Genomic DNA, 27596 nt, shown 5'->3' with positions numbered 1-27596 from the left:
TAGTTTGCTCATTTTTCAGTAGATTAGCATTCCGTTTTCATTGAGCTCAAAGTAAACAGTGTTAGGGAAACTATACTAAAGGATTATTCTGCCCCTTAAGTCAGACAAAACTTCTTACAGGAAAAACAAAAGTAGACTCACAGGCCAGGCCAGTGCAGCCTTGAGGAGGTATTGGCAGGGCCTCGAGTGGAGTATACCAACCCAGTTAGGCTGGAGAGAACAGGACAGATGTGAGTCTAGCTCCAAATCCCAAAGGCAAGGGGAGGCCGGGTGTGGCTATCACACTGTGGGCCAGCATCGATGCCAAGGCAAATGAAAATGAGGTGCAAACAGGAGACGCTGCCAGAGGTCTGAAGTCAGTCTCAGGTTCCAATGCCTGGGCAGCTACAGCCACTGATTCAACAATGGCTCCTTCTCCCTGTCATCTGGGCTATCATCATGTTCTTCTGCTTCCTCCTTGTTAGAAGTTAAACATCAGTTTCACATCTGTCATCTACTGCTTCTTGTGAATGATTCATGTCCAGGAGAGATCTGTTCCTGCTTGTTGGAGGCTGTATGACAAAAGACAAAGGGGACTTACATCACAAGCAAAGACCTTACCTTACTAGGAGGTGGCCCATGGTCATCCAAGTAAGTGGAATTTCCTAGAAAATAAAGAAAAAACTTGATGAATCCATTTTTTAAACCCCAGATGAATTTAGTGCAAAGTTATTGAACATAAGCATTCTAGTTATACAGTATTTCTACTCAGACAACAGTACCAAAGAAAAATGGGCAATTAATCACTGGTTTGACTGGATTTTGCTGATGTTACCATGTTTGATTAATAGTTTCAGCTGTTACAAACATTCTACACACATGGGTATGTATGCACACAAACATACATAACACACACAGTAACACGCACCATTATTCCTCACCCATTGTCTGCTGAGTTTAGCTTAGACTACTGATACTCAAATGTTACTGTACATGAGAATTACCCGCAGGGCTTGTTAAAACAAGACTGCCCAGCCCCAGTCTGCGAACGTGCATTTCTAACCAGTTCCCAAGAGATGCTGATGCTACCGGTCCTGAACCCCATACCCTCTTTCTCCAATTTGTCTTAAAATTGTCCGTTTCGCTTCTCTCCTCAGGATAGCTTGCTTCTGGAGCTTGATTTGTTTTCACTAATAGCCATTTACTGGCATGTGTGTATGCAGAGTGCACGGCTATTGTTTCCTGATGAATAGAAGACTCACGGGGATTTGGAAGGGAATTAAAGTTTACTGACTTCCTTTCAGTAGCAGGTACTCTGCTAAGTGCTTTACAGGTATTTATCTATTTAATGCAAATACCAGAGATGGATTAGAAGTATCCCCTTTTATCAGAGGAAGAACAGAGGCCTGGAGAAACTCAGTAACCTGCTCACAGTCACATAGCTGGCAAACTGCAGAGAGGAGAGAAGACTGGTTTTTCCAGAGCATGTTCAGGCATCCACCCATCTGAAAAGCCTACCTAGAGTCCTTCCTGCCATCTCAGGCTTCTGTGTGGGGCAGGCACTGTAAACATTACCATCTGGAGACATCTGATCACCTGGGGAGCCAATGATGCAATCAGTATAATCGGAGGCACCTACCCAAGAGGGGTAACTCCTGTGAGTCTAGGGAAAATCATCTCACCAGAAAAGCAAAAATGACCAAACGACCTAATGGAATGAAATGTAGAAAATCACAGAACCATAAGAAAACCTCCAGAGAACAGCAGATGATTGGGGAATAAGATCAGTGTCTTACTTTGAGTGGATGAAAGGTGCTTTTGACAGCAGAGAGCAAAAGTGACTCAAGAAACTGGACTAAAAAGGGGGAAAGAGAATTTAAGCCAGGGACAGTTGAACTGGGGAAACGAAACCAAACATAATAAATAAGCGGGTTCTGGCTTATAGGTTTTTCCATACTGAGTCATCATCCATCCCCTTTTCTTTGTCATCTTCTGATTTATAGCTCACTTGGTGTTCACAATGGCCATTTGTGAATATCCGGGTCCAGTTTTAGTGTATAAGACACTCAAACACAAATACCTGGCATGCCCATGATTGGGCTATTTTAGGGCCCTTTTAAATGTGAACATGATGAACAATTTGTTAGACCTTAATTAATGTACCGAACACTCCACTGGGAACGTGCATGAATAGGATGTAAGATCTATGTCCGACTTAGTAGAGGTTATATGTGTCAAAGAACTCAGAAAAACAGCTGCCTGTGCCTGGAGAACTATTTAGAAATATTCTACCACCGTGCAGCTGGTGTGGCTGCCTGGAGCTCCCATCTGCTCAGCATGGGAATATGTCTTCCCCAGGGGAAGCATGAGAAATGCCAGCACACACCAGCATGTTCTCCAGGAATCAATCTCAAGGATCAAAGACAGCCTCGACAACTAAATATTTCTAAAATACTATAAGTTTCCACAAGAACTGAAGTTCCTAGAGATTCCTAAAAAAGAATGATTTAAATGCCTGATTCATACCTCAAATTCCAGGCTCGGGTACCTACTAACTTCTTGGCACCTCAGCTTGGATGTCTAAAGGCATCTCACACTTCCCCTGTTCAAAACAGAACCCTATTTGCTCCAATTCCATCCCCCAAATTTCTGCCTCCACTGTCTTCCTTATTGGGTTATACAATATATCCCTTCCTCCAAAAGTGTCCCATTTTTCAGGCCAAAGACCAAGAGTCATTCTTGATCCATCTTTTTCCCCCATGCTGTACATACCAACCCAAAGACAAGTCCTATTGGCTTGGCTTTCAAAATATAACTCAAATCTGACCACTTCTCACCAGCCCCTCTGGGCCATATAAGAGACGCCCTGTATCTCTATCACTAATTTCCTCTCTTACTCATACAGCAACCAGAGAGATCATTCAACCTTATCTACTAGATCATGGTAGCCCTCTGCTTAAACTCAATTTCTCTACACACACGAGTCAGCTCTTTACCATGGTCTGTAAGGCCCTGCACAACCAGGCCCACCTCCCCCTCCATGCACCACCAGCCACCACAGCCTTCTCTGTGGTTCAGAGCACTCCAGCCTCTTGTCAACAAGGGGCCTTTTGAACTGGCTTCTTCCTCTTCCAGAAAAGCTCTTCCCCACCCTCTTCATTCAGTCTCTGTTCAAATGGAACTTCTTCATAGATGCTCACTCTGAATACCCTGTCTAAAATAGCACACTTAATTTACTTGTTTATGGTCTCTTTCAGCCAGTGTACAAGCTTTATGAGAACAGGGACTTGTGTGACCTGTTCATTGCTTTAGTTCCTAGAACAGAGCCTAGAAAATAGTAGGTACTTAGTATTCACTTAATGAATGAAATACCACATTAACTAACTCTTTACACCAAAACCTTAGCAATGGCTTGTAAGAAGGAACTATTACTAGTACATTAGCCCAGTTTGCTCCTTAGCCAAAGGGCCTGCAATTTTTTTTTGTTTGTTTGTTTTTGAGATGGTGTCTCACTTTGTTGCCCAGGCTGGAGTGCAGTGGCATGATCTCCGCTCACTGCAACCTCTCCCTCCCGGATTCAAGCGATTCTCCTGCTTCTGCCTCCCGAGTAGCTGGGATTACAGGCATGCACCACCACATCCAGCTAAGTTTTTGCATTTTTAGTAGAGACAGGGTTTCTCTATGTTGGCCAGGCTGGTCTTGAACTCCTGACCTCAAGTGATCTGCCCGCCTCGGCCTCCCAAAGTGCTGGGATTATAGGCGTGAGCCACTGCGCCTGGCCCAATGTTTTTAACAAGTGAACAGAAGTACTAATCATGAAGTTTTGGAGAAAAGACCTATCTTAAAGGACACACATTGTGCAGAAGTCCACCTCATAATTTATCCCCTTATAACTCAATGCCTTGACTTAGCTATCTGTATGATACTGGGTCATTTTCTTAATCTCTCTGTATCTATCTCTTTTTGTGTAAATGAAGAGAATGATGGTATCCAGGTCATAGACATGGTGTGGGATTAAGTAGAATAATGCATACAGAGCATCTAAGTCAGGATCAAGCACCAAGTAAGCCCTTGGTAAAAGTTAAGTATTGGGATTGTTGTTACTGTCACTGTCTATTCAACCTTAGTGGAAACAGGAAGTTCAATCCGTAAAGCTTCTACATAGATGTGTAGAATACTCAACGTTTCCATAAGAACTGATGTTCCTAAAAACTCCTAGAAAGAACAATTTATATGCCTGATTGTTTCGTCAAAGTCCAAGCTTGGGTACCTACTAACTCCTTAACTCCTCAGCTTGGATGTCTAACTGCATCTCACACTTCCTTCTAGACAATCCTTCTCACTACCTTCCACATGGTATTGGTCTAAGTCCTATGGCAAACCTTTGACTCAACAGTTAAATTCTTTGTTAGTTCTAAATGTGAGAAATACTGAAACTAAGAGAACAGTGTATCAGAGCCAAATGGTCAATCCTATCTCTTTTCTACTCAATGACTTTTGGTTTTAAGGACACTGGCTTCGTAGCTATCTTAACAGTTAGGTCTACACTAAGTTCTTTCCCTGGTAGGGTTAAGCATTACCTCAAAATTGAGATGCGCTGACGTGCATGACAGCAGCTCCTAAGCATGGTAACAAGAGATGTGGGCAATGTGGGCTGCACTAGTTCTCCACCTCCTCATTAGGCATTCTCTCATCTACATATTCAGTCAGTATTTACAGAGCACCTCCTATTCTGTAGAAGGACCTAGAAACCAAGTAAGAAATGAAAATCCTATTTTTTGCCACTGGATTGTATAACAACCTTTATTGAGTGTTTACTACTTGGCAGGCACTTTATAAAGATCATTTTATCTCATCCTCACAAGCACCCCTCAAGGTGATATTAGTTAAGCATCTTACCCACATCGCCAGTAAACAAACAGCAGAATTCAAACCCATACAGGCTGACTACTGTTGATACCTCCAGCTCCATAAAATGCAAAAATATTCTAATATAATTAGTCATTTTCTTATCTTTCCCCTTCCTTCTTTCTTTCCTTTCCATCCTTCTTCCTTCCTCCTCCCCTGTGCCTTCAGTATAGAAGACTTTCATAATCAGATGTCACATCACAGAAATGAGACAACTCTCTCTCTCTCTTTTTTTCCTTCTTTTTGAGATGGAGTTTTGCTCTTGTTGCCCAGGCTGGAGTGTAACAGCGCAATCTTGGCTCACTGCAACCTCCACCTTCCAGGTTCAAGCGATTCTCCTGCCTCAGTCTCCCGAGTACCCGGGATTACAGGCACCCTCCACCACGCCCAGCTAATTTTTGTATTTTTAGTAGTGATAGGGTTTCACCATGTTGGCCAGGATGGTCTCAAACTCCTGACCTCAGGTGATCCACCCGCCTCAGCCTCCCAAAGTGCTAGGATTGCAGGCGTGAGCCACCGCGCCCAACCAGAAATGAGACAACTCTCTTTAATGCTTCTTTCTGTGCACAGAAAGGAATGGGGCTCCTCAGTGTTGGCACCTGGACCGTAGGCCCTGTTATCTCAGTTATCTCACCAGCAGATTACTGTGCTCCCACGGTTTCTTAGAACTCAGAGTCTATAAATGCTTTGCCCTGACAAGAGAGGTATGAAAGGGGAAAAGCAAAGTTGCATGGACACAAGGTATTTATTTAGCAGGAGACAGCAAGTTTCTCTTCTTCTAGCGTATAACTATTTTATTATTTGATATTTAGGTAGAGCTTTTCATCCTAGGATTTTACGCTTTCATCAGAGAGCAAAGTCAACAAAACTGTCAGAATTTTTAAAAATGAAGTTGGTAACTTGCTCCCTGTGGAGATCAAAGGATGAGTGCTGTTATCAAAATGAGCTTTCCTGGAGAGGCTCCCAGGCATCAAAGGAGCTTCTGGCTGCTTTGCCTTGTCAAGGAGTCTAGGGTGGGTGTTAAGTTGTGGGGATGGAAGGGCAGCCCCAAACCCTCCAGGCCTTTGAGCATGGAGCTCAAGATCTAAATTCGGGGAAGGGAAGAAAAGGCGGAAGTGGGCTGGCAAGGGTCTGGACCAAGACAGAGGACAAACATGCTCCTGACACCCTCCTCCACATGTCCTGTGTACACCCACCCAGGACACCCCAGGCTCAGCACTCTGCCAGGCAGAACACTCTTATTTTCAGAGGCCTCTATAGGTAGATCAGTATTTCTTTCTGGAAAGTAACCTATACCTTTAGAGTTTTGATTCCAGCCTTGTTTTCATGGCTCAAGTCCCTCCGTTGAGGATCACGAATTACAGTGTCTTGTCAAGTGGGAAAAACTTCACACATTCCCATTCTTATCATCAGCCAAACTTTCTGAGTTTGTAACCTAACTGCCAAGAAATCACTAGTGAGGGCTGGCCATAGAGCTTAACCTCTTAGAGAAACTTAAGCTTAACCAGGCCTCTCAGGTAAGTGGAGGAGACAAAAGGTGGCTTTGACGCCCTACTCCATCCCTGGGAACTCCATGCTGCTGTTCTATACCTTGCAGATGGTGGTGGTTACATGCGTCTATACATTGATAGAAGAATACACCAAAACCAACTACACTACACTAATGGTTTAATTTTTCTTTCTTTTTTTTTTTTTTTTTTTGAGACAGAGTCTGGCTCTGTGGCCCAGACTGGAATACAGTGGCAGGCTCTCCACTCACTGCAAGCTCCTCCTCCCCAGTTCACACCATTCTCCTGCCTCAGCCTCCGCAGTAGCTGGGACTACAGGCGCCCACCACCACGCCCAGCTAACTTTTTGTATTTTTAGTAGAGACGGGGTTTCACCATGTTAGCCAGGAGGGTCCCAATCTCCTGACCTCATGATCTGCCCACCCTGGCCTCCTAAAGTGCTAGGATTATAGGTGTGAGCCACTGTGCCCGGCCTAATATGTTTTTTAAATGACCTGACTAGAAGGCAAGTGATCTCAGACTTTGCAACCAGCTAAATTATAACACAATCTAAATTTCACCTTACCCATCTAGCCCTTCATGATGGAGCCCTCCCAGGGAGGTTATAAATGTAACAAGAGGGATCACATGGAAAGGTGCAAAGGTGTCAAATCCAAGTACACAGGAGTTAGTTGGTGCACTCGGAGGACTTTGTATGTACTACCAGAGTCTCTGCACGGCAGTATGTTATCAAGGTCTCTCTACTTTGACAGTTTTATAAACTATTTTTAGCAAAGATGCATTTCAAGAAACTCATGTGAAGTCTGATTCTAGGAATCAGGAAGCCAGGATTTATAACTCAGAATCTGAAGATCACTGTTTACCATATTACACCTAGGTCTCAGCTGGCAGAACCAAAGCATGTTTGCCATTCAAGACCACCTAAGTCTTCTATGACAAGACAATGGATATGAAAAGTCAAAGATCTGGCGGGGGGCAGTGGCTCATGCCTATAATCCCAGCACTTTGAGAGGCCGAGGTGGGTGGATCACCTGAGGTCAGGAGTTCGACACCAGCCAGGCCAACATGGCGAAACCCCATCTCCACTAAAAATACAAAACTTAGCTGAGCCTGGTGGTGGGTGCCTGTAATCCCATCAGAACAACACCAGCACATGATAGGCACCTAGTAACTGTTCACTAGCAGTACTAGCTGCACTACTACAAGTAGCAGTAGCAGTACTAGAGCCGCCTTCACTGTCTCGCCATCTTCTCCCTTAAGGTTTAGCCCTCCTTGCACATTCTACTCACCAGCTTTTAAGAAATGTTGCTGTCAGGGCCCAGCCTTAGCGATTCTGATTTTAATTATTCTGGAACAAGTCCATGGTATTTGGTATTTTTAAAGTTCCTCACATAATTCTACTGTCTAGCCAAGGTTGAGAGCCACTGAGCTGCAAAACACAAATTCATGTACTTCATAATCCAGGCTGAATCCCACTTTCCAGAAGTAAAACATAACAGATTTTACTGAGGCTCATCTTCATCTCAGGCCACCTCCATCATTTCTGGTGGGAGATTATACAAAACAAGCTTCTTGTCAAAAGAGAATGCTGATGGAGCGTGGATGATCACAGAACTCCCTGTGCCAGGGGAGGGTGATCAAGCAGTTCTGGTCAGCACCTGCTCCAAGGGGGTGCAAGGAAATTGGAAAGGGCCAGGCCTAGCTCACAGGTTGCCTGGGAGTGGGCTGGAACAGGGCACCTCCAGGCAAAGAGCTTATGCCCTGAACCATATGGGAGCCTAAACCTTTCTGGGGCCCTAAAGATCTTTTCAGGAATAAATTTCAGAGCTTATAATTTCAGAACATATTGTTCCTGCAAACAATGTATTGTTCTATTGAACCGCTTGTTTTATGGGTAAAAAGAGGAACTAAGAGCATCACCCTCTTATCTGTCCAGAGTTTCTCTGGGCCCCACTTGACTTAAACCACCAGGGGATATTCTGTCCATCCTGGAGACACTCATACATGATCCCCACACTCACACATAATCTCCACACTCATACATACATAATCCCCACATCCATACACAATCCCCATACTCATACACGATCCCCTGCACTCACAGGCACTCATACACGATCCCGGCACTCATACACGACCCCCCTGCCCCCGCACTCATACAGGATCCCCCCACTCATACATGATCCCAGCACCCATACACGATCCCCCGCACTCATACATGATCCGGGCACTCATACACGATGCCCCCCACTCATACACGATCCCCGCACTCATACACGATCCCCCCCACACTCATACAGGATACCCCCCGGCACTCACACACGATCCCAGCACTCATACACGACCCCCCTGCACTCATACATGATCCCCCCCACACTCATAAACGATCCCCGCACTCATACACGATCCCCCCCGCACTCATACACGATCCCCCGCGCTCATACACGATCCCCCCCGCACTCATACACGATACCCCCGCACTCATACACGATCCCGCCACACTCACACACGACCCCCCGCGCTCATACACCATCCCCCGCTCTCATACACTATTCACCGCTCTCATACACGATCCCCCGCACTCATACACGATCCCCCGCACTCATACACGATCCCCCCGCACTCATACACGATCCCGCCACACTCACACACGACCCCCCGCGCTCATACACGATCCCCCGCTCTCATACACTATTCACCGCTCTCATACACGATCCCCCGCACTCATACACGATACCCCCGCACTCATACACGATCCCCCCCACTCATACATAATCCCGGTACTCATACACGATCTCCCGCACTCATACATAATCCCCGCACTCACACACGACCCCCCGCGCTCATACACTATCTCCCGCACTCATACATAATCCCCGCACTCATACATGATCCCCTCACACTCATATATGACCCCCTCCCACGTTCATACACGAACCTCTGCACTCACACACGATCCCCCACGCACTCATACTCGATCCCTGCACTCATACACGATCCCCACACTCATACTCGATCCCCACACTCATATTCGATCCCCGCACTTATACACGATCCCCGCAATCACACACGATCCCCGCACTCATACACGATCCCCGCACTCATACATGATCTCCCCGCAATCACACACGATCCCCGCACTCATACACGATTCCCCCCACTCACACACGATCCCCCCCGCACTCATACATGACCCCCCCCCCACTCAAACACGATCCCCGGACTCATACACAATCCCTGCACTCATACACGACCCCCCTGCACTCATACACGATCCCCGCACTCATACAGGATCCCCGCACTCACACATGATCCCCACACTCACACATGATCCCCGCACTCATACATGACACCCCCACTCATACACGATCCCCCCCGCACTCATACACGATCCCCCCGCACTCATATACGATTCCCGTGCTCATACACAATCCCCCCACACTCATACACGACCTTCCGCACTCATACACGACCTCCTGCACTCATACACGACCCCCATACTCATACACGACCCCTCACTCATACATGATGCCCCCACTCATACACGATCACTGCACTCATACATGACCCCCCCCACTCAAACATGATCCCCCCACTCACACACAACCCCCCCACTCATACATGACCCCCCACACTCATACATGATCCCCACACACTTCAGGGGCCCACAGGATCCAAAAGTAAGAGAGCTCTGGAAAATCTGAAGCAAAGATACCCTCTGGTCTCATCCCTGAAAGGCACCCCCTCTTTCCAGGGTGTAGGACTGGGATGGAAAGGAGATAAGGAAACGTGGTCAGCACAGAGGAGCCCAATGCCATGCCCATGTGAATCCAATAGAGAACAACAACAACAAAATGAATAAAGAAGAAATTGTTAGAATTGTTGACAAGAGGAAGGACTATGAAATGAATGATCAGGGTGCCGTGTATTTTAAATAGCCACAATCATGCTTATGTAAGCGGGATGGTGAAAAGCAGCCACAGGGGAATCACTTAATGGATTCAGTAGAATTGACTAGTGACAAAGAACATGGCCCAGGGGTTGTAGAGTCAATCCTGCAGGCTCCAGAATCAAATGACCTGGGTTCAAATCTCAGACCTGCCCTCTACTAGCCAAGTGACTTTGGAAATATCACTTAATTTTCTTGATGTTTAATGACCCCATTTACAACTTGAGGACATTAAGTCACAGAGTTAAGATAATTAAATATATTGATATAGTTTTGGATGTCCCCTCCAAGTCTCATGTTGAGATATAATCCTCAGTGTTGGAGGTGGGGCCTGGTGGGAGGTGTTTGTGTCATGAAGGTGGATCCCTCATGGCTTGGTGCTGTCCTTTTGGTCATGAGTTCTTGCGAGATCTGATTGTTTACAAGTGTGTGGCACCTCCCCCATTCTCTCTCTTGCTCCCACTCCTGTCTCGTCCTGTGAGACCCCTGCTTTCCCTTCGCCTTCTGCCATGCATGTAAGCTTCCTGAGGCCTCCTCAGAAGCAGATGCCAGCACCATACTTTCTGTACAGCCTACAGAACCACGAACCAATTAAACCTCCTTTCTTTATAAATTACCTAGTCTTCAGTATTTTTTTATAGCAATGCAAGAACGGCTTAACACATGTATTTAATGTAAATTTAAATTTAAAATCAAATGTAAATTAGATGTATTAAATGTGTGCAGCACTTATCACGCTGCCTGTCCAGGATATAGTAAATGCTCAATAAATGGTCGCTACTTCCTCATCTTATATTACCAAATTTTATCAGTCATAGTTTTGTTTGTTTGTTTTTTTGAGGCGGAGTCTTGCTCTGTTGCTGAAGTGTGAGTGCACTGGTGCGATCTCGGCTCACTGCAAACTCCACCTCCCAGATTCAAGCAGTTCTCCTGCCTCAGCCTCCAGAGTATCTGGGACTACAGATGCGTGCCACCACATCCAGCTAATTTTTGTATTTTCAGTAGAGATGGGGTTTCACTATGTTGGCCAGGCTGGTCTTGAACTCCCTGACCTCAGGTGATCCGCCTGCCTCAGTCTCCCAAAATGCTGGGATTACAGGCGTGAGCCACCGTGCCCAGCCAGTTATATTTAGTTTTATAATTCTATTTATTATTCACAAAATCAAAAGGAATCCTGAGGTCAGGGAATAGTTTATTGTATAAAGGATGAATATTAATATAAAATAATTATTAGATATTTTCTATTACTTTCCAATACTGTCTTAATATATCTACTAAAATATACAAAATTTTGTTTCCAATTATCTGAACTACCTTTAACAGTGTGCAAATGAACTTCCAGAACCTCAGGGGCTATAATTTATTCTTGACTCTGAAGCCTTGCATTAGCAGATCTATTTTAGTTTGAATTGGTCTCTGAAGAATACAATGTTTTAATTCTAGATCACCTTATGGAAACTATAATATGCATTAGTGTCACTGTCAAAGAAGCTGCCGTGACACTGTGTCAATTTTGATCAAGCACAAGCAATTCTTCTGAGAATCTTTCTTCCACAGGCCCTTTTCAAATCATAATCATAAGCAATTTAAATCCTTTCCCTTTTATTCAGAAGCAGCCATTTCCCACAGGATTCCGGTAACCTATAACACGATCATGTGTCAGCATGTCACCCCCGGAGTCTGAGCCTTGGTAAGACACTGTTAACGAAGCAGTCACTGTTGAAGGCAATGCTGCAACCCCAGCTTTGTCCCTGCCAACAAATTATGCTAATGCCACACTTTCCACTGTTAAACCATGGGTTGCATTTCTCTGAGAGGTAGCTGTCAGCACACACCAGCCGCTGCTGACGATGAGGAGTCTGTGTGCTGTGTAACTGTCTCCAGCAGCTCCACTGTTTATAATTAACGCAGCCTCAACACACTGTGAGGAAGGACAATTGCTGGCACAGCTTTATTTAAGCCTCAATAAAATTATTTTCCACTGAATTAAAACAAATGGCTTTATTAACAATCAATATTTACATATTTTTCCAAAAATATCTGCTTAAAAAAATCTTGAATGCTCGCCCAACTGGTTAACAAAGGCAAACATATCCCAAAAATACTTTCTTGATCTTAAATGTGAAAAATGAGCATTCCAGACACTGAAAAATAATATCCTAATTAAAATGCTATCAATTATGATTTAGAAAGTCATTCCATTTCTAATTAAACTTAAAAGCAAATGAATGCTCTTCCCTTACTATTTCAGGCTCAAAAACACTGCCTTATTTTATAACACATCTTTTTTTTCCCATTAAATCTGAATATACATTTTAGGATGTCAAGGGTAAATGTGTAGAAGGAAATTACTTTCAGAATCAAATGATCAGTGCACTGTTGCCATAATAACAACTGAAATATAAATATGTATAATTTCCAAATTAGCTCAGGAATTCATCATAATGTTATATGATCTTATGCAGGTAGAAATGGCGTATCAAAGAGAGATGGAATCACTTAAGGTCTTTGTTTCATTCCATTTGAAGTAATTGCTACAGTCAACTGATCCCACCTGTGGAACGCCAATGCACCTGCTAACGCAGCAGACCCAGCCCTGCACACAGCAAGCCTCTAACCAGCAGCCGGGTAGGTCCTCTTCTGTCCTCTTCTATCTAGATGTCATGTGGCTGCCACAAGGATTGACACTTTCCATCATGTGCTTATTGCACGAAACACCCCTGATAAGTACAGTGCAGGTAAGGTGAAGATGACTAAGAATCTACCCGGGAGAAAGAAAACAAGACAAGGCTGAAAATAGCAGCATCCTCATTCTCATCATCAGTGGTCAGCACTGATGCTGTTCTCAGCACTGTGCAAAGCACTCTCCGGACCTCATTCTATGGCAACCTAGGAGGCAAGAACCCCAGTTTACAATAAAAGCAGCTCAGGAAGGTGAGGTGACCTGCACCATGTCAGGCAGCTAATCAGCAGAAGCTCCTGGGTTTGACACCAGCAGCCTGACTCTGAAGTCCTATTGCACACCCACACATTCCCTGCCTTGCTCAGATTCCCATCTGGGAGCCACAGCAGGCTTGTGAGAACTTCATCCCTTTGAGGTGATCTGTCTAGGGCTGCTCAGGGGTGGCCTAAGCAGAGTGCGGTCTTAGCTCTGGGAGCAACATCCAGCACCCCCCAGCTAGACGTGTACTTCAGGCAGAGTGTCCCTCGCCCATTGAGGACAAAGGGCTGCTGAAGAGCCTCATCCCCTGGGAACCCAAGGAGCCAGCACAGTACTCAGCGGGGTGAAAATACGGGTTGGAGAGGGACAGGTGAGACGGGGGCCCCCATCTCGCAGCCACTCAGAGCCTCTGGCTACTCCTGTCTGCTTCTAGCTGATGTGTTCTTTTCCTAGTCCCGGTTAGCTACAAGGTGGCTCCTCTGCAAGGGTGTGCCCATTCTGCAGAGTCACCATTACTTTGCAATACTTGATATAAAAAGTGATCTTGAATTAGAAATCCATTCACATTATTGCAAGAAATTTCAGCATTACATTTGTCAGCAACCGAAAAGGAAACTCTGCTTGATTATTTAAATATAATTTCAGTTGATGGGAATTTTTGAAGAGTGGTTGTGATAAGCTGAACAATGATTCCCCGAAAGTTGTCCTCGTCCTTATCTCTAAAACCTGTAAGTCTGTTACTTTATGTGGCAAAAGAGACAACGAGTCAAAGAATGCAGGCAGCTTCCAGGATGCTGGAAGATCTAGATTACTTGGGAGAACCAGTGTAATCACAGTGTCCGTGTCAGAGCCAGGCAAGACGGTCAGAGTGGGAGGAGGAGATGTGATGTTGGAGTGATGTGTTTTGCAGATGGAGTAAAGGGCCACGAGTCAGGGAATGCAGACAGCTTCTAGGAGCTGGAAGAGGCAAGAAAACAAATTCTTGCCTAGAGCCTCCAGAAGGAACACGGCCCTACTGACATCTCAATTCGAGCCCATTAAAACCCAGTTCAGACGAACTGTAAGACAATTATTGTGTGTTATTTTAAGCCACTACATTTATGGTAAGTTGTTACAGTAGCAATAGGAAGTTAACAGTTGTGAAAATTATTTTTTATTCTTTGTCACTTCTTTATATGAACAAAATTTCTTGTAAGTGGTGACTCTCTCAAGAATTTGAAGAAACATTTATCCAAAAGGCTCATCTGAGAACTGAATGAAGCATTTCAAGTTGAAAATCTGAAGAGAGGTCATCACTCTATTCAATTATAAACTGATACATTTTTTATTTGGAGGTTTCCTACAACTTCAAAATTTAATACCTTCCCTAATATTTTGTATTTTGTTTTACTGATAATTACATAATAATATGTGGTGAAAGTTTTCATCAAGCCTCATACAGACACCATCACCTCACCAGTTTACTTCAGTGTACCATCAAAATATTGTCATTTTTAAGTATTCCATGATTTGAAAAGTTTTGATGTATTGCTTTACTTAACAAATATATAGAACACCAACAAATAAGAGTGTTGTCTTTGAAAGGAGGCTTTAATCCAACCAAACTGCCATGGTGCTAAGCCTGATTTTCTCTCAAGCTTTGTTACCACAGTTAGTACATTTCACCCACCCCACAACTGTGCACATGTGTGTGCATGCACATACACACACACACAATTTCAGAACAGAAAAATAACCATAGATATAGTACACCACACCCCTCAAGTTACAGAGGAAATAATCAAATCAATGAAAGGTTAAGTAATTCAGCTAAGACACATGGCTAGTTAGTAGTGAAGGTTAAGAACAGCCCCAGGTGCTTGCTCACTCCACAGCATGACAACCTTACTACCTGCCATTTTTGACCCTAAGCAGTCACAATTTTCAAGCTTGATTACCTAGCTTACTCTCCAAACTTGAATTGGAGAGAGTGGGTTTCTCTTATGTAATGAAATTCTTTCTCTAAGGACACACACATATCCTCATTGAGAGAACCTTCTTAAAAGCTTCAAGCATTGAAGTCAATTTCCAAAAGCAATACTCCAAGTGTCCTGCATGTGGCTGCAGGCAGTTTACAGCCTCCCAAGGTTACTACACTAATGTAGATGTTCATGCTTTAGCATGTTTGTTGAAAAGAAGTAATACTTGTGAATATCAATTTCAGTAAATAACTCAAACACATAGGAGACCAGGCCTGTGCAACAATGTGAGTGAAATGCTAGCTGTCTGGGAAAGTATAAAGGCAGTGTGACAGGTGACGGGTAGAAATCAGGGGCAGGACTGTAACTACTGCACCCATCTAAGATTTACTGAAAATCTCTATGCTGGGCATTATGCTAGATCCTGGAGATACAGTCTTAGTTTGGACTGCTGTTAACAAATTGCCACAGACTAGGTGACTAGGTGGCTTAAATAGCAAACATTTAATTCTCACAGTTCTGGAGGCAGGAAGTCTAAGTTCAGGGTGCCGACATGCTCAAGTTCTGGTGACAGCCCTCATCCTGACTGTCTCGTCACATGACAGAAAGAGACAGAGAGAGAGAGAGAGAGAAAACGCTCTGCTGTCTCCTTCTTCCTTATAAGGCCCCAAATCCCATCATGGCGGCCCTACCCTCAAACCTAATCACCTCCCACAGGTCCCACCTCCAAATATCATCATACTGGGGGTTAGGGCTTCAATATATAGATTTCAGACGGACACAGCCATTGAATCCATAGCATTGTCTCTCAGAATTCTGCAGAAAAAGAGGTGACAGACATTAAACAAAGGATGATAAAATAAATATTGATTTCTGATTGTGATGAGTCTTACAAAGAGTAAATACAGAGTGATGCATGTGAGAAGGAACAACAGAAGCCCCGAACTCCAGGAAGAGCAGAAGAGAGGGTGAGAGCATCCCAGGAGATAGTGGGCAGCCTGTGCTGGGCCCCAGGTCAGGAGGGAACAGGCTGCTGTGAATAACCAAGAGAAGTAAATGCATCCTATGAAGGGTGAGAGTCTCAGTGCCCTCCTGACGCCTGGGGTTAATGGGAGGGGCTGCCGGGATGATGTGGCACTCCACTGTGGTGGAGTCAGGGACAGCTCCATGTAAAGGGAGTCTCCCCAGCTGTATCTGGAAGAAAAGAGGGACAGTAACAGCAAGAGAAGGGCAGGCACACCTGGCCAGGGCACCATACACCTGCAACGGGGTGTGGCACTGGGAAGAGGGCAGGGCGTCTGCATACCCAGGGGATTGCTGGATGGCGAGTCTAAGTTAAAGATGTGTTTATGACCTGAAACCAAAATCAGAAGAGGTAGTCTCATTCAAGAGGCAAATGGAAGTCCTTGCAAAGATGCCAAAGGGATTGGGGCACATCTGAACTGAGTTTACATGTATGCAGAATTTTAATGTTATCACGCATCATCTCGGCAGCCCCGCCCACCAACCCAAGGGGTCAGGAGGGCACTGAGATTCAGCCATATGACCTTCACAGGAAAGGAAGCTGAGCCCAGGTCATATGGCTGGGTGGAGTGAGAGCTGGGCTCGGACTGGGTTCAAGTCCCAGTCCAGGGCAGTATGCACAACAAGGCAATGGGTAGACTGGTTTCCTGCTGCCATCGTGTGTGTGTGTGTGTGTGTGTGTGTCTGTGTGTGTGAAACATTACCACTGTGAAGCTGGAGGAAAGCTAAACCCAGAATCCAATAGAAGTAGTCTGTGAGGACTAAGTAGGCCTTGGTGACTTTCTACGAATGAAAGAATTCTTGTTGGGTTATGGGTCACATGCATGAAGGTTGATATCAATGCACACATAATTTTAAATGGGTAAAATAAAATTGTGCTTCCAGCACTGCCTCCTGTTTGATGGGTTTCTGGCCCACGGCCTGGTGTGGCTGGTCATGACTGTGTCTTTCACATTTTTAATGGATCAGTCCTATGTTTGACAGAGAAATGATTTGTCACTTGCCAATTCTTCTCATGCTTTAGGGAAATGGGTAAGAGGAACATTCTACCGGATGTTTCAAATAAACTGCATTAAAATGATATGCATGTGAACAAGAGACTTGAAGAGTTGCTCATAAATGCTGATGCTGATTTAGGAAGTGTGTGGATGAAATGGGTTTGATGCCAATGTCGGTCTTATGCAGATGTTGTGGGACAGATAGAACCATCCCATCTGGGATTATGCTTTCCTGTAAACTTTCAAGTAACACAAGGAAAGGATCATAGTTTCTTCTTTGTTAGGCCTTCAAATATAAAAGGTTTTTAATAGCGCAGCAGAAATTATTGAAGTCATTTGGAAAGGTAATCCTCACAAAATTAACTAGCAATCTAACATATGAGCCTGATGGTGTCTATTAAAAGGAAGTAAGATTTAATAAATTCATCACTCTCCTTTTCCTATCATCTCTCTAGTTCTATTTCATGTCAGCTTTAATAGGATTTAGGTGAAATTTCGTGGTTCACAGAACTATCATATCGGAAGATAAACGAGGATTCTCATACCTCCATATGTTACTCTGAATGCCTAGATAAACATAACACCAAAAAACAAAACTACACCAAAGCCAAACAAATAGGTGCCTTAACATCAGAAATTCCTTGCCAAAGATGAGCAGAAGGCACAAGGGAAAGAACGCAGGGGAAAGAACGTGAGTGTGGCAGCCAACAGCCCAAGGTACTGATCTACTTATTGGATGTAACCTTGGCAAGGTCTTACAGTTTCTGAGTTTAAGTTTCCCCACAGGTAAAGCAGGAAGAATAAAACTTACCTCATAAGGTTGGGGTGTGTGGAATGGGGAGTGGTTAAAATCATCATTTATAAACTACCTGGCATACAAACAAAAAGTGTAACTCTCACAATTATATTTAAAATAGAGCCAATTTAAGAACACGGTGCATTAAGTAAAACATCTTCCAAGTAGTCACATACATAAACATCAGTCTGGCACTGAAAGATGTAGCCCTTGTTATACTCTTAGAATGGCCTGTCACAGTCTTCCTGCATATTTTTCAGGATTTATGATGAGGGGTTATACCTCGGCATAAATTAATGTAATTTTTAAAACCTTGACAGGGTTTGGGTATTCCTACACTTGTAGTATGATTCTGAAAGATAAAGTGTACTGTGGCTTATAAATACCCTTTAGCACTTACTAGGATTAGTTTCTTTTCTAGAGAAGTCTTAGTCCTACCTTTCAACAAAATGAGTTGGGAAATCCTTTCTAAAAGCCTGGCTGTTTTGAATTGCTCATAAATCTAGAAATATTCATGGTCTTTTCAAAGACAAAGTGAGTCACTCACTTTTGAATCACTGAGTTTGAGGGTTGATGCAGATTACAGGGCTTGAAAGCAAAGGCCAGCACTAGCTCTGTTGGACAAAATCAGAGTTCATCTTTGCATCAAAACAAACAGCAAGTTTTCTGGTTTTCAGGAAACTAATGGAGAAAACACATTTGTGAATTCCAAATATATCCAAGCCTACTTAACATCAACTTACTTGTTGGAAAATGCTTCTTAATAAAACAATTTTTCTCCAACAGCAGAAAACATCAATCGAGTGAGTCTATCCATACTAAAAATAAAGTCATTATCATGGTGCAAAAGGGAGCAGCAGCTCATCAGAAGACAGAGCTTTCGGTCTAAGGAGTGGCCTGACATGGAGTGGGGCCTCAGATCACAGTGTCTTTGCAGAGGAAGTGATGATGCCAGGACTGCTCATCAGTGGCGAGCTCATCAGTGATGAGCAGTCTCTGACTGAGACATTAAGAAGATTACTGTGTTGGATGGAGGGAGGCACAGGGTGACCTTCCAACCTTACTTCCAGTTCTCAGATTCAGGGACTCCCTGAATATCCCTTAAAGCAACAAGCAAAGCAAACTGCTTATCTTTTAAAAATCACCTTATTTATCACGTAGATTTCAATCCTACAAATAAGTGTGTATTAGTCTGTTCTCATGGTGCTGATAAAGACATACCTGAAACTGGGTAATTTATAAAGAAAAAGAGGTTTAATAGACTCACAGTTCCACATGGCTGGGGAGGCCTCACAATCATGGCAGAAGGTGAAAGGCACGTCTTACATGGTGACAGATGAGAGAATGAGAGCCCAGTGAAAGGGGTTTCCCTTTATAAAACCATCAGATCTCGTGAGACCTATTACCACGAGAACAGTATGGGGGAAACTGCCCCCGTGATTCAGTTATCTCCCACCAGGTCCATCCCACCCAATCTCAAGATGAGATTTGGATGGGGACACAGCCAAACCATATCAAAGTGTGAATAATAAACATCAAGAAGAAGGATATTAATGATATCAAGAAATTTTAACATGGGTATGACTCTTTATAAAGAGTCGGTACTATGGCACAGAATTTTACAAATAAAATGGCTTTCAAAAATACATGCATACGTGTGTGTGTGTGTATCTATCTATCATCTATCTATCTATCTATCTATCTATCTATCTATCAATCAATCAATCAATTCAACAATGCCTCAAAGAAAGGTAGAAATGGGAAGGGAAAGCTGTTTGATTAATGCAAACTAGGTTTTCCTCTCAGGAATGACTTTATGCCAGCCAAATGACAAACGTTTCACAGATTTTTCTCTACTGTGACTAGCAGGCAAATGTCTTGGTTTATGCCCAGAGGAGTGGTAGGAACTGGGGTTACATGAATATGTGATTGTCTGCTCTCAGGACACAAAGACTGAAGTTAGTTGAGCATAGGAGAAGTGAAAGATACTTGCTTTCACAGCTGAGGTTTTACGAGAGAAGCCATAGACCAGGCAGTAAGAACAAGACCCTGGTTGCCCTCAAGGTCATGACTGTTTCAGAATCAAGCAAAGCCATTACAAACCTAAAGAAAAAAAAATGCTTTGTAGAGGTTGTAAAAAGATAAATCAAAGGAAGTTACATGTAACAGAGAATAATTGAAGAAACCACTCAGCAATGCAGGAAATATATTTCATGATAGTACAAAGAGGCACTGAAGCAAAAACAACTTGTAAGGATTATAAAAATAATAACACAGGGTTATAAATGAGAAATTGAATATGCTAATGAAATTGTGATGATGAAAGCTGGAAAGAGAGAATGAAGTTGTACTAGCTAACAGAAATATGAAGCAGTAGAAAATGAATTTTTCGGTAGGGAAGAGTTCATCTTTTTCTGAGGTACAGGAAAATAGGAATGGAACTGGCGTTTATTATGTCTATCATGAGTTGTGCATTAGGCAACTCACTAAATGTAATTCTCTCATTCAATCTTCAGGTGGATGTTGTTTTCTCATCTTGTAGACAAGGAAACAACCCTCAAGGGGTCAAAATATTTCCCAAGGAAGGGACAACTAGCCAACGGTAGAGGCAGCACAGATTTGGAAGAGTCTGTTTCCAGAGCCCATAGTTGACTTCCTTATTTTGCAGATCTACCCCCAACTACTGGTTTTTTTGTCTGTATAACATCAGTAATTTAATAAAGGCACAGATTTTGAAAAATGTCTTTCAAATAAATAAACGAGAGAAATAAGGTTTAGGAGCTCATCATAGGTTTTCTAACGTATGTTATTTTATTTTTTAGTTGTCACATAAAATAACCAATATTGTCATGGAACAAAGCAGGGAAGAATTTAAAGTCTAATTCCTTCTTTCCCCAATATGTATATGCATTTGTATATACATATATACACACACATATACATATACACACACACACATATATTCTAAAGTTATATAAATAATGTCACATAAGGCTGTGCATACATGTAAGAGATAATTGTCTAAGGAAGCATGCTTTCTCAATTTAAAAGCCTCAGACATATATTCCATGCATATTCCCCAAAATATTTAAAGTCAAGTTTACAAAAGTTTGTTTCCTCACCTGGAGTGTTTTTACCCCATCCTAACCAAATATCCCCATTTTCTTTCTTTAGGTCCATTTTTCAACACTCTAAGCCACATTAATTTGCCTCTTCTCTGAATTCACACACACACACACACACACACACACACACACTCACAATTTCAGCAAGGAAAGAATGGGTCAACGCCGGACCTGGAGGCTAATCACATTTGATTGCTGTGTGTTTCATTTCACTTTGGCATGGAGCCAGCTTGTCTAACAACCAGGTGTTTTCTCTCTCTCTCTCTTTTTTTTTTTTTTAACATTCTTTATATTAAACGTAATAAGTAAATGACTTTTCCTAAAAAGCCAAGGAATTTAAGAAAACACCCGACTTTTCTCTACAGTACCTCTGATCACAAAATTAAACACCATACTGAAAATGCAACACTTGATTCATTTCTGTGGGGAGTCTTTCAAAAGCTTTAAATACGGTGACCCCAAGCCCAAAAGGGCATTTGAAAGACAATTTCAAAAGTAAGCCCTGCTGCTACTCCACTGCAGAGACCATTTTGAGCTTCTCTTCCACCACTAATGTCACAAAAATGACCGACACACCAGGAAGGAGGGCTTGCATTTCAAGTCAAATCCCTTTAACAGCAGTCATTCTTGAACATGCCACACCAAACAGACGGAGTCATCGAAGTACTGTATGTACCACCTGCACTTTCATCCAAATGCCACCTGCAGTACAGACCACATGAACTTTTAAAGGTTCCAAGCCAATGTAATGTTCACAATCATGACCACTTCTAGGCCTAAAAATCGCAGAGTACAAAGTCACATTTCGAGTTAGCTACCTCAATTTTAAATCTTTTATGAATAAAACAACTATATACATAATGCACACCACATTTAAAAAAATTTTATTAGCACTTGTGGAGAAAATAGACAACAGCCTTTCTGAATACTGAGCACTGTGTACTGAGGGCAAACCAAGGGAAATCAGAAAACCATCTCACTCTCCAGTAAACTGGACACTAGACCAAACTATTTTGTCAAATTACAATTCTTCCCTTTGCTATAACTATTGATCATGACATTTTCTGAAACAGGCAAGGATAACTACTAATTATTACATCAACACATAACATTCCTGTGATGATTAATATTGAGTGTCAACTTGATTGGATTGAAAGACGCAAAGTGTTGTTCCTGGGTATGTCTGTGAGGTTGTTGCCATTTGAATCAGTGGAGTGGAGAGGCAGACCCACCCTCTATCTTGGTGGGCACCATCAAATCAGCTTTCTCTCTCTTTCTGCCATGCTGGATACTTCCTGCCCTCAAACGTTAGACCCAAGTTCTTCAGCTTTTGGACTCTTTTTACATCAGTGATTTTCCAGGGGCTCTCAGGCCTTTGGCCACAGACTGAAGGCTGCACTTCCTTACTTTTGGGGTTTTGGCACTTGGACTGGCTTCCTTGCTCCTCAGCTCACAGATGGCCTGTTGTGGGACTTCACCTGGTGATCGTGTGAGTCAATACTCCTTAGTAAACTCTCTTAATATGTACATCTAGCCTATTAGTTCTGTCCCTCTACAGAACACTGACTAATACAAAAATGCTTTCACAGTTTAGAAGGCAATGTGTATGTCTGCATTACACAATATATTCTATAATGGTGCTACAAGTAAACACACTCTTTGCAATCAACACATACTTGGATTTTTTCATTTTTACCCAAGTGTTGTTTTTTGCCTAATGAAGATTCCTATTCACTGACAGGAGAAACTACTATCCTGTGGTTTCTCAACCACTAGCCACCCAGACCTGGATCAGACAGAATAAATAAACAAAGGTGGAAGCACCTGCTATGCTTCTTCCTCCTCAAACATCTGGGAATTTTTTTTTTTTTTTTTTTTTTGAGACGGAGTCTCACTCTGTCTCCCAGGCTGGAGTGCAGTGGCATGATCTCGGCTCACTGCAACATCTGCCTCACATCTGGGAAATTTCATAACGGGTAAGAGCACTTCAAGACCACCTGGAATCTTCACCATGAATAAGCTCTACAATATCGGTCAAGTCATTCAGCTTTTTTGAGTCTCATTTCCTCATAGGCAAAATTGGAGTTAAGATGACTATAACCAAGTATGTAACGTCAAGGTGCAAATACAGTCTGTGCTCTAAGTTCTGCCCTTGGTAAGTTTACTTACCACGTTATACTTACCAAGTTGTGTTAATTGACTGTACATTCATGGGAAGGAGTAGAGATAATGTTGGCAGAACTTATGGTGGAAGTAATACATTCACTGTGCCTTAAAGGACGGCCATGACTCAACTCAGTTGTGATAAAAGGAATAAACATTTACAGTGGGAAACAGTATAGTCATGAGAATGACAGGCAGGATCAGCTTGGTGTGTATGTGTAGGCTTAGGGGCCTCTGACCGTGAGAGTAGCTGCAGCTCTCCTTAGAGCATCCTTACAATTTGTTGTGGAGCTTATGGGTGAAAATTCACAGTTGAAGCCAAGTTCTGTTCACTGAATGTGTTTACCAATTTCAAGATGTTGTTAATTGACTTCCTCATAAAAATGATAAAGAGCCCAAAAAATTCTAAGATGACATACTACTACACCTACATTCATTCCCTCCTTTAAATTATATATAATAGACATATATTTTATATATTATAGTATGTATATATAAGTAAATGTAATAAATATATGTAAAAATAATATATGTAATATATTATGCATATATTATATATGTTATATTATGTATAATAATTGTGTATGTATTATGTAATATGTATGTATTATGTAATATATTATATTATGTATTTATAAGTAATAAATGTGATAAATATACGTAAAAATAACATATGCAATATATTATGCATATATAATATATATAACATATAATACATGCATATACATATATATGCATTATATGTAATATATCATGCTTATATATTATGCATATATTATATATGCATCATGTATGTAATATATACATACACTATATATTATATTATGTACATTATGTGTATATTATATATAATTTAATATATACCACAAAGCTCTCATTGTCAGTGTTAAGTAATTCAACTATAAGAAATTATTTATTCTAAAATGTTATCTCTGATTTTCTTCCTCAAAAAAGGAGGAAAAAAGAGAAAGTCAGGGATTCAACCACGGTAACACAGTTTAGATCCCAATTCTCCATAAGCTTTGGTATGAAGACCAACATGAAATGTAACTTAGGGCAAGTTTATACCTGTCATTTTTCTATTCTAGTCAGTTCAAAGGCAGCCTTCCTGACCAAGGCAAATAACTCATGCACAAACACGTGATTTACCCAGATCGTCTCTGACATCCCACAAGAGATTACATGGGAAAGCCCACTCCGCAACCCTAGTCCCATCTCTTCGAGAGGTAGCTACCGCCTAGTCACTGGCCTTTATTGACTAAGGGAAAAGCCACCATGCAGGACATGCTAGGCTGGCGGCACCTCTGCGCATACGTTATCACCTGTGGCTGTCTCCAATGAATAGGACTTAGTAGATGCGTACTTTGGTATGTAACATTTTATCGCACAACATTATGCTGATGGATGTGGTTCTGGTTTTGTTTATTTGTTGAGCATGAATCATCTTTGTGAATGTTTCCCCTATTTACCTTACATAATGTTAATCAAAACATATTTTTCGGCAAGGTGCAGTGGCTCATGCCTGTAATCCCAGCACTTTGGGAGGCCAATGCAGGTGGATCACGAGGTCAGGAGTTCAAGGCCAGCCTGGCCAAGATGGTGAAACCTTGTCTCTACTAAAAACTACAAAAATTATCCAGGTATGGTGGCACGCGCCTGTAATCCCAGCTACTCGAGATGCTGAGGCAGGAGAATCGCTTGAACCTGGGAGGCGGAGGTTGTAGTGAGCCGAGATCATGTTACTGCACTCCAGCCTGGATGACAGAGTGAAACTCCGTCTCAAAATGAAACAAAACAAAATCCCATATTTTTCAGCTGTAAGCAATTTGACTAGGTTGTAGAAAGTTAAAATTGATCACCAACATACAAAGGAAGAAATGTGTCATCTATCAATTAACTTTTTTGTCAGGTCCAGGTGCTGCCCTAGTTCCTGCCAGTTCAAGTGTGTGTAATTTACACAACAGCAATTGTAGTGCCTAGCATCTGCAGTGGTACCTGTGGCCACACTCCAGGATACATGTCTTCCTCAGCTTTCTAGTGAATCTCTCATTGTAAGGGTCTCCTTTTTCTCCTGAAGTATTAATATTATGAACATTAGTGAGCAAAACTCAGGTGAATAAATGCAGATTTCTACCTGTGTGCGTGTGCACAGAGAGATGAAACTACCTTCTGCCAAAACCACTTCCAGAAACTCATCCCCACCTTCCTTGGATCCTTTTCTACTCTGATTGGAAACTGCCATTTAATTTTATTAGTTATCTGGCTTTCAGGCTCCAAATAAGTCCCTCTCCCTAGGAACAGTGACCTTCCCAGCAGAGAGCTTGTTCCTTCTCTCCCGTCTGTTTCCACTGGCCTTCCTCACCTGGCCTTCACCAGAAGTGGGTATTTCTTTAGCTAAGACAGCCCACTGTCTGCTTTCTGTGAGTGAATCCTCCCCTGGTGAGAAAGGGCAGTGATCTGAGAATAAAAGGAAATTGTTAGCGCACTATCAGAGAAGATAACAAATCCCTGGCAAGGCAAGTAGGTTGCAAAGGAATTATTGGAGCACACTATGTAAAAACCTGGAAAGACCCTGATACGGTTTGGCTGTGTCCCCATCAAATCTCATCTTGAATAGTAACTCCCACAGTTCCCACATGTCATCGGAGAGACCCAGCGGGAGGTAAATGAATCACGGGGGCGGGTCTTTCTCGTGCTGTTCTCGTGATAGTGAATATGTCTCGCGAGATCTGATGGTTTTAAAAAGATAGAGCTCCCCTGTACAAGCTCTCTCTCTTTGCTTGCTGGCATCCATTTAAGATGTGACTTGCTCCTCCTTGCCTTCCACCATAATTGTGAGGTCTCCCCAGCCATGTGGAACCCTAAGTCCATTAAACCTCTTTCTTTTGTAAATTGCCCAGTCTTGGGTCTGTCTGTATCAGTAGCGTGCAAATGGACTAACACAGACCCCTAGTGAAGAATTAACATTGGAATAATTAATATCCACTACAATGCAAAAATATTTCAACAGAGATTTCTAAAATGTTTTACTACCTTTAGTTTCTACCCTATTGACCCAAGTTTTGTGTATTACACCACGATCTCACCCCACCCACATATTAACTTCAATTCATCAGGAAATAGGAGCTTAACGCCTCCCCCACCTATCCTTGCTCCTTCCCCTGCCTGATATTTTTATTCCAATGCAATACTTGTCTAGAGTTTTCCAACACTGACTTCTACCAAAGCATGGTAATATTAAAATTAAGATTTGCTCCATAATGAATCACCTTTTCCTAAAATGAAAAACTAGGACTGTGTTTCTGTAGACAGTATACTGTAATGCTGAGAATGTAAGTAAATATGAAGAAAAGCACATTTAGACAAAATTAAATTTTCAGTTCTATAAAAGGAGAAGACAAAGAGTAGCTAAGATCTTCTGTGGGGAAAATAGAATAGCCTTTCCAGAGTATGTAATTTATCATCTTGAAATAGATTGGGCAAGTTCCAACACAGCCACACATTCAGAATCTTGTCCACATTCTGTGAACTCACAATGAACAAGTCCATGCCCCAATTCCAAGATCCTACAGCGTGGGCTCTGCGGTAGAGGGACAGGTGTGCAGCTCCAGGACAGACGGTAGCAGAGGAGCTGTATTTGGGAATGCTCACTGCAACATTTCCAAGTCATATTTTTATAATTGAATCAAAGTGATCTTATTCTGAAGACCCACAGACTTGCTTTTTTCTTTAAAAAGAAAAAATCCTTTTTGTTTGTTTTTCTATCGATAACCTGCCACTAGCTATCAGACTTAATCATGTGTGATATCTGTTAGAGAATAAAGAAAGAAGTTTGTTATATGATGCAAAAAGTTGCACATTTTTGTCCTTATGTATCTAGAGGACTGGAAATCTAAAATGTCACTCCAGTATTTTGGGTATGCAGGGGGTTAGGGAGGTGGCTCTGGGAGCAGAAAGTGTTACTTGGAGTACAGATGTCCCCTACTGAAGAACAAATGTCTTTAAGAAAAACAAACAACCCCATTAAAAAGTGGGCAAAGGACATGAACAGACACTTCTCAAAAGAAGACATACATGCGGTAACCAAACATATGAAAAAAAGCTCAACATCATTGATCATTAGAGAAATACAAATCAAAAATACAATGAGATACCATCTCACATCAGTCAGATTGGTGATTATTAAAAAGTCAAGAAACAACAGAAGCCGGTGAGGTTGCGGAGAAACAGGAAAATAAATTAGTTACC

At 42.4% G+C, this 27596-nt stretch overlaps 1 protein-coding gene across 1 annotated transcript in view; it reads right to left on the bottom strand.

Annotated features, from left to right (window-relative positions):
• LOC105488996 (uronyl 2-sulfotransferase) overlaps positions 1–27596 on the bottom strand; it is a 316456-nt gene that overhangs the window by 188315 nt on the left and 100545 nt on the right. The window contains exon 2 of the mRNA XM_011753546.3: positions 601–644. Within this exon, the coding sequence (XP_011751848.2) occupies positions 601–644 (44 nt within the window). The remainder of the gene's footprint in view (positions 1–600; positions 645–27596) is intronic.

This window comes from Macaca nemestrina, chromosome 5 (assembly GCF_043159975.1).
Source record: "Macaca nemestrina isolate mMacNem1 chromosome 5, mMacNem.hap1, whole genome shotgun sequence".
Taxonomy (NCBI): domain Eukaryota; kingdom Metazoa; phylum Chordata; class Mammalia; order Primates; family Cercopithecidae; genus Macaca; species Macaca nemestrina.
Note: the sequence above shows the minus strand (reverse complement) of the source record. Positions and strands in the feature narration are given on the sequence as shown.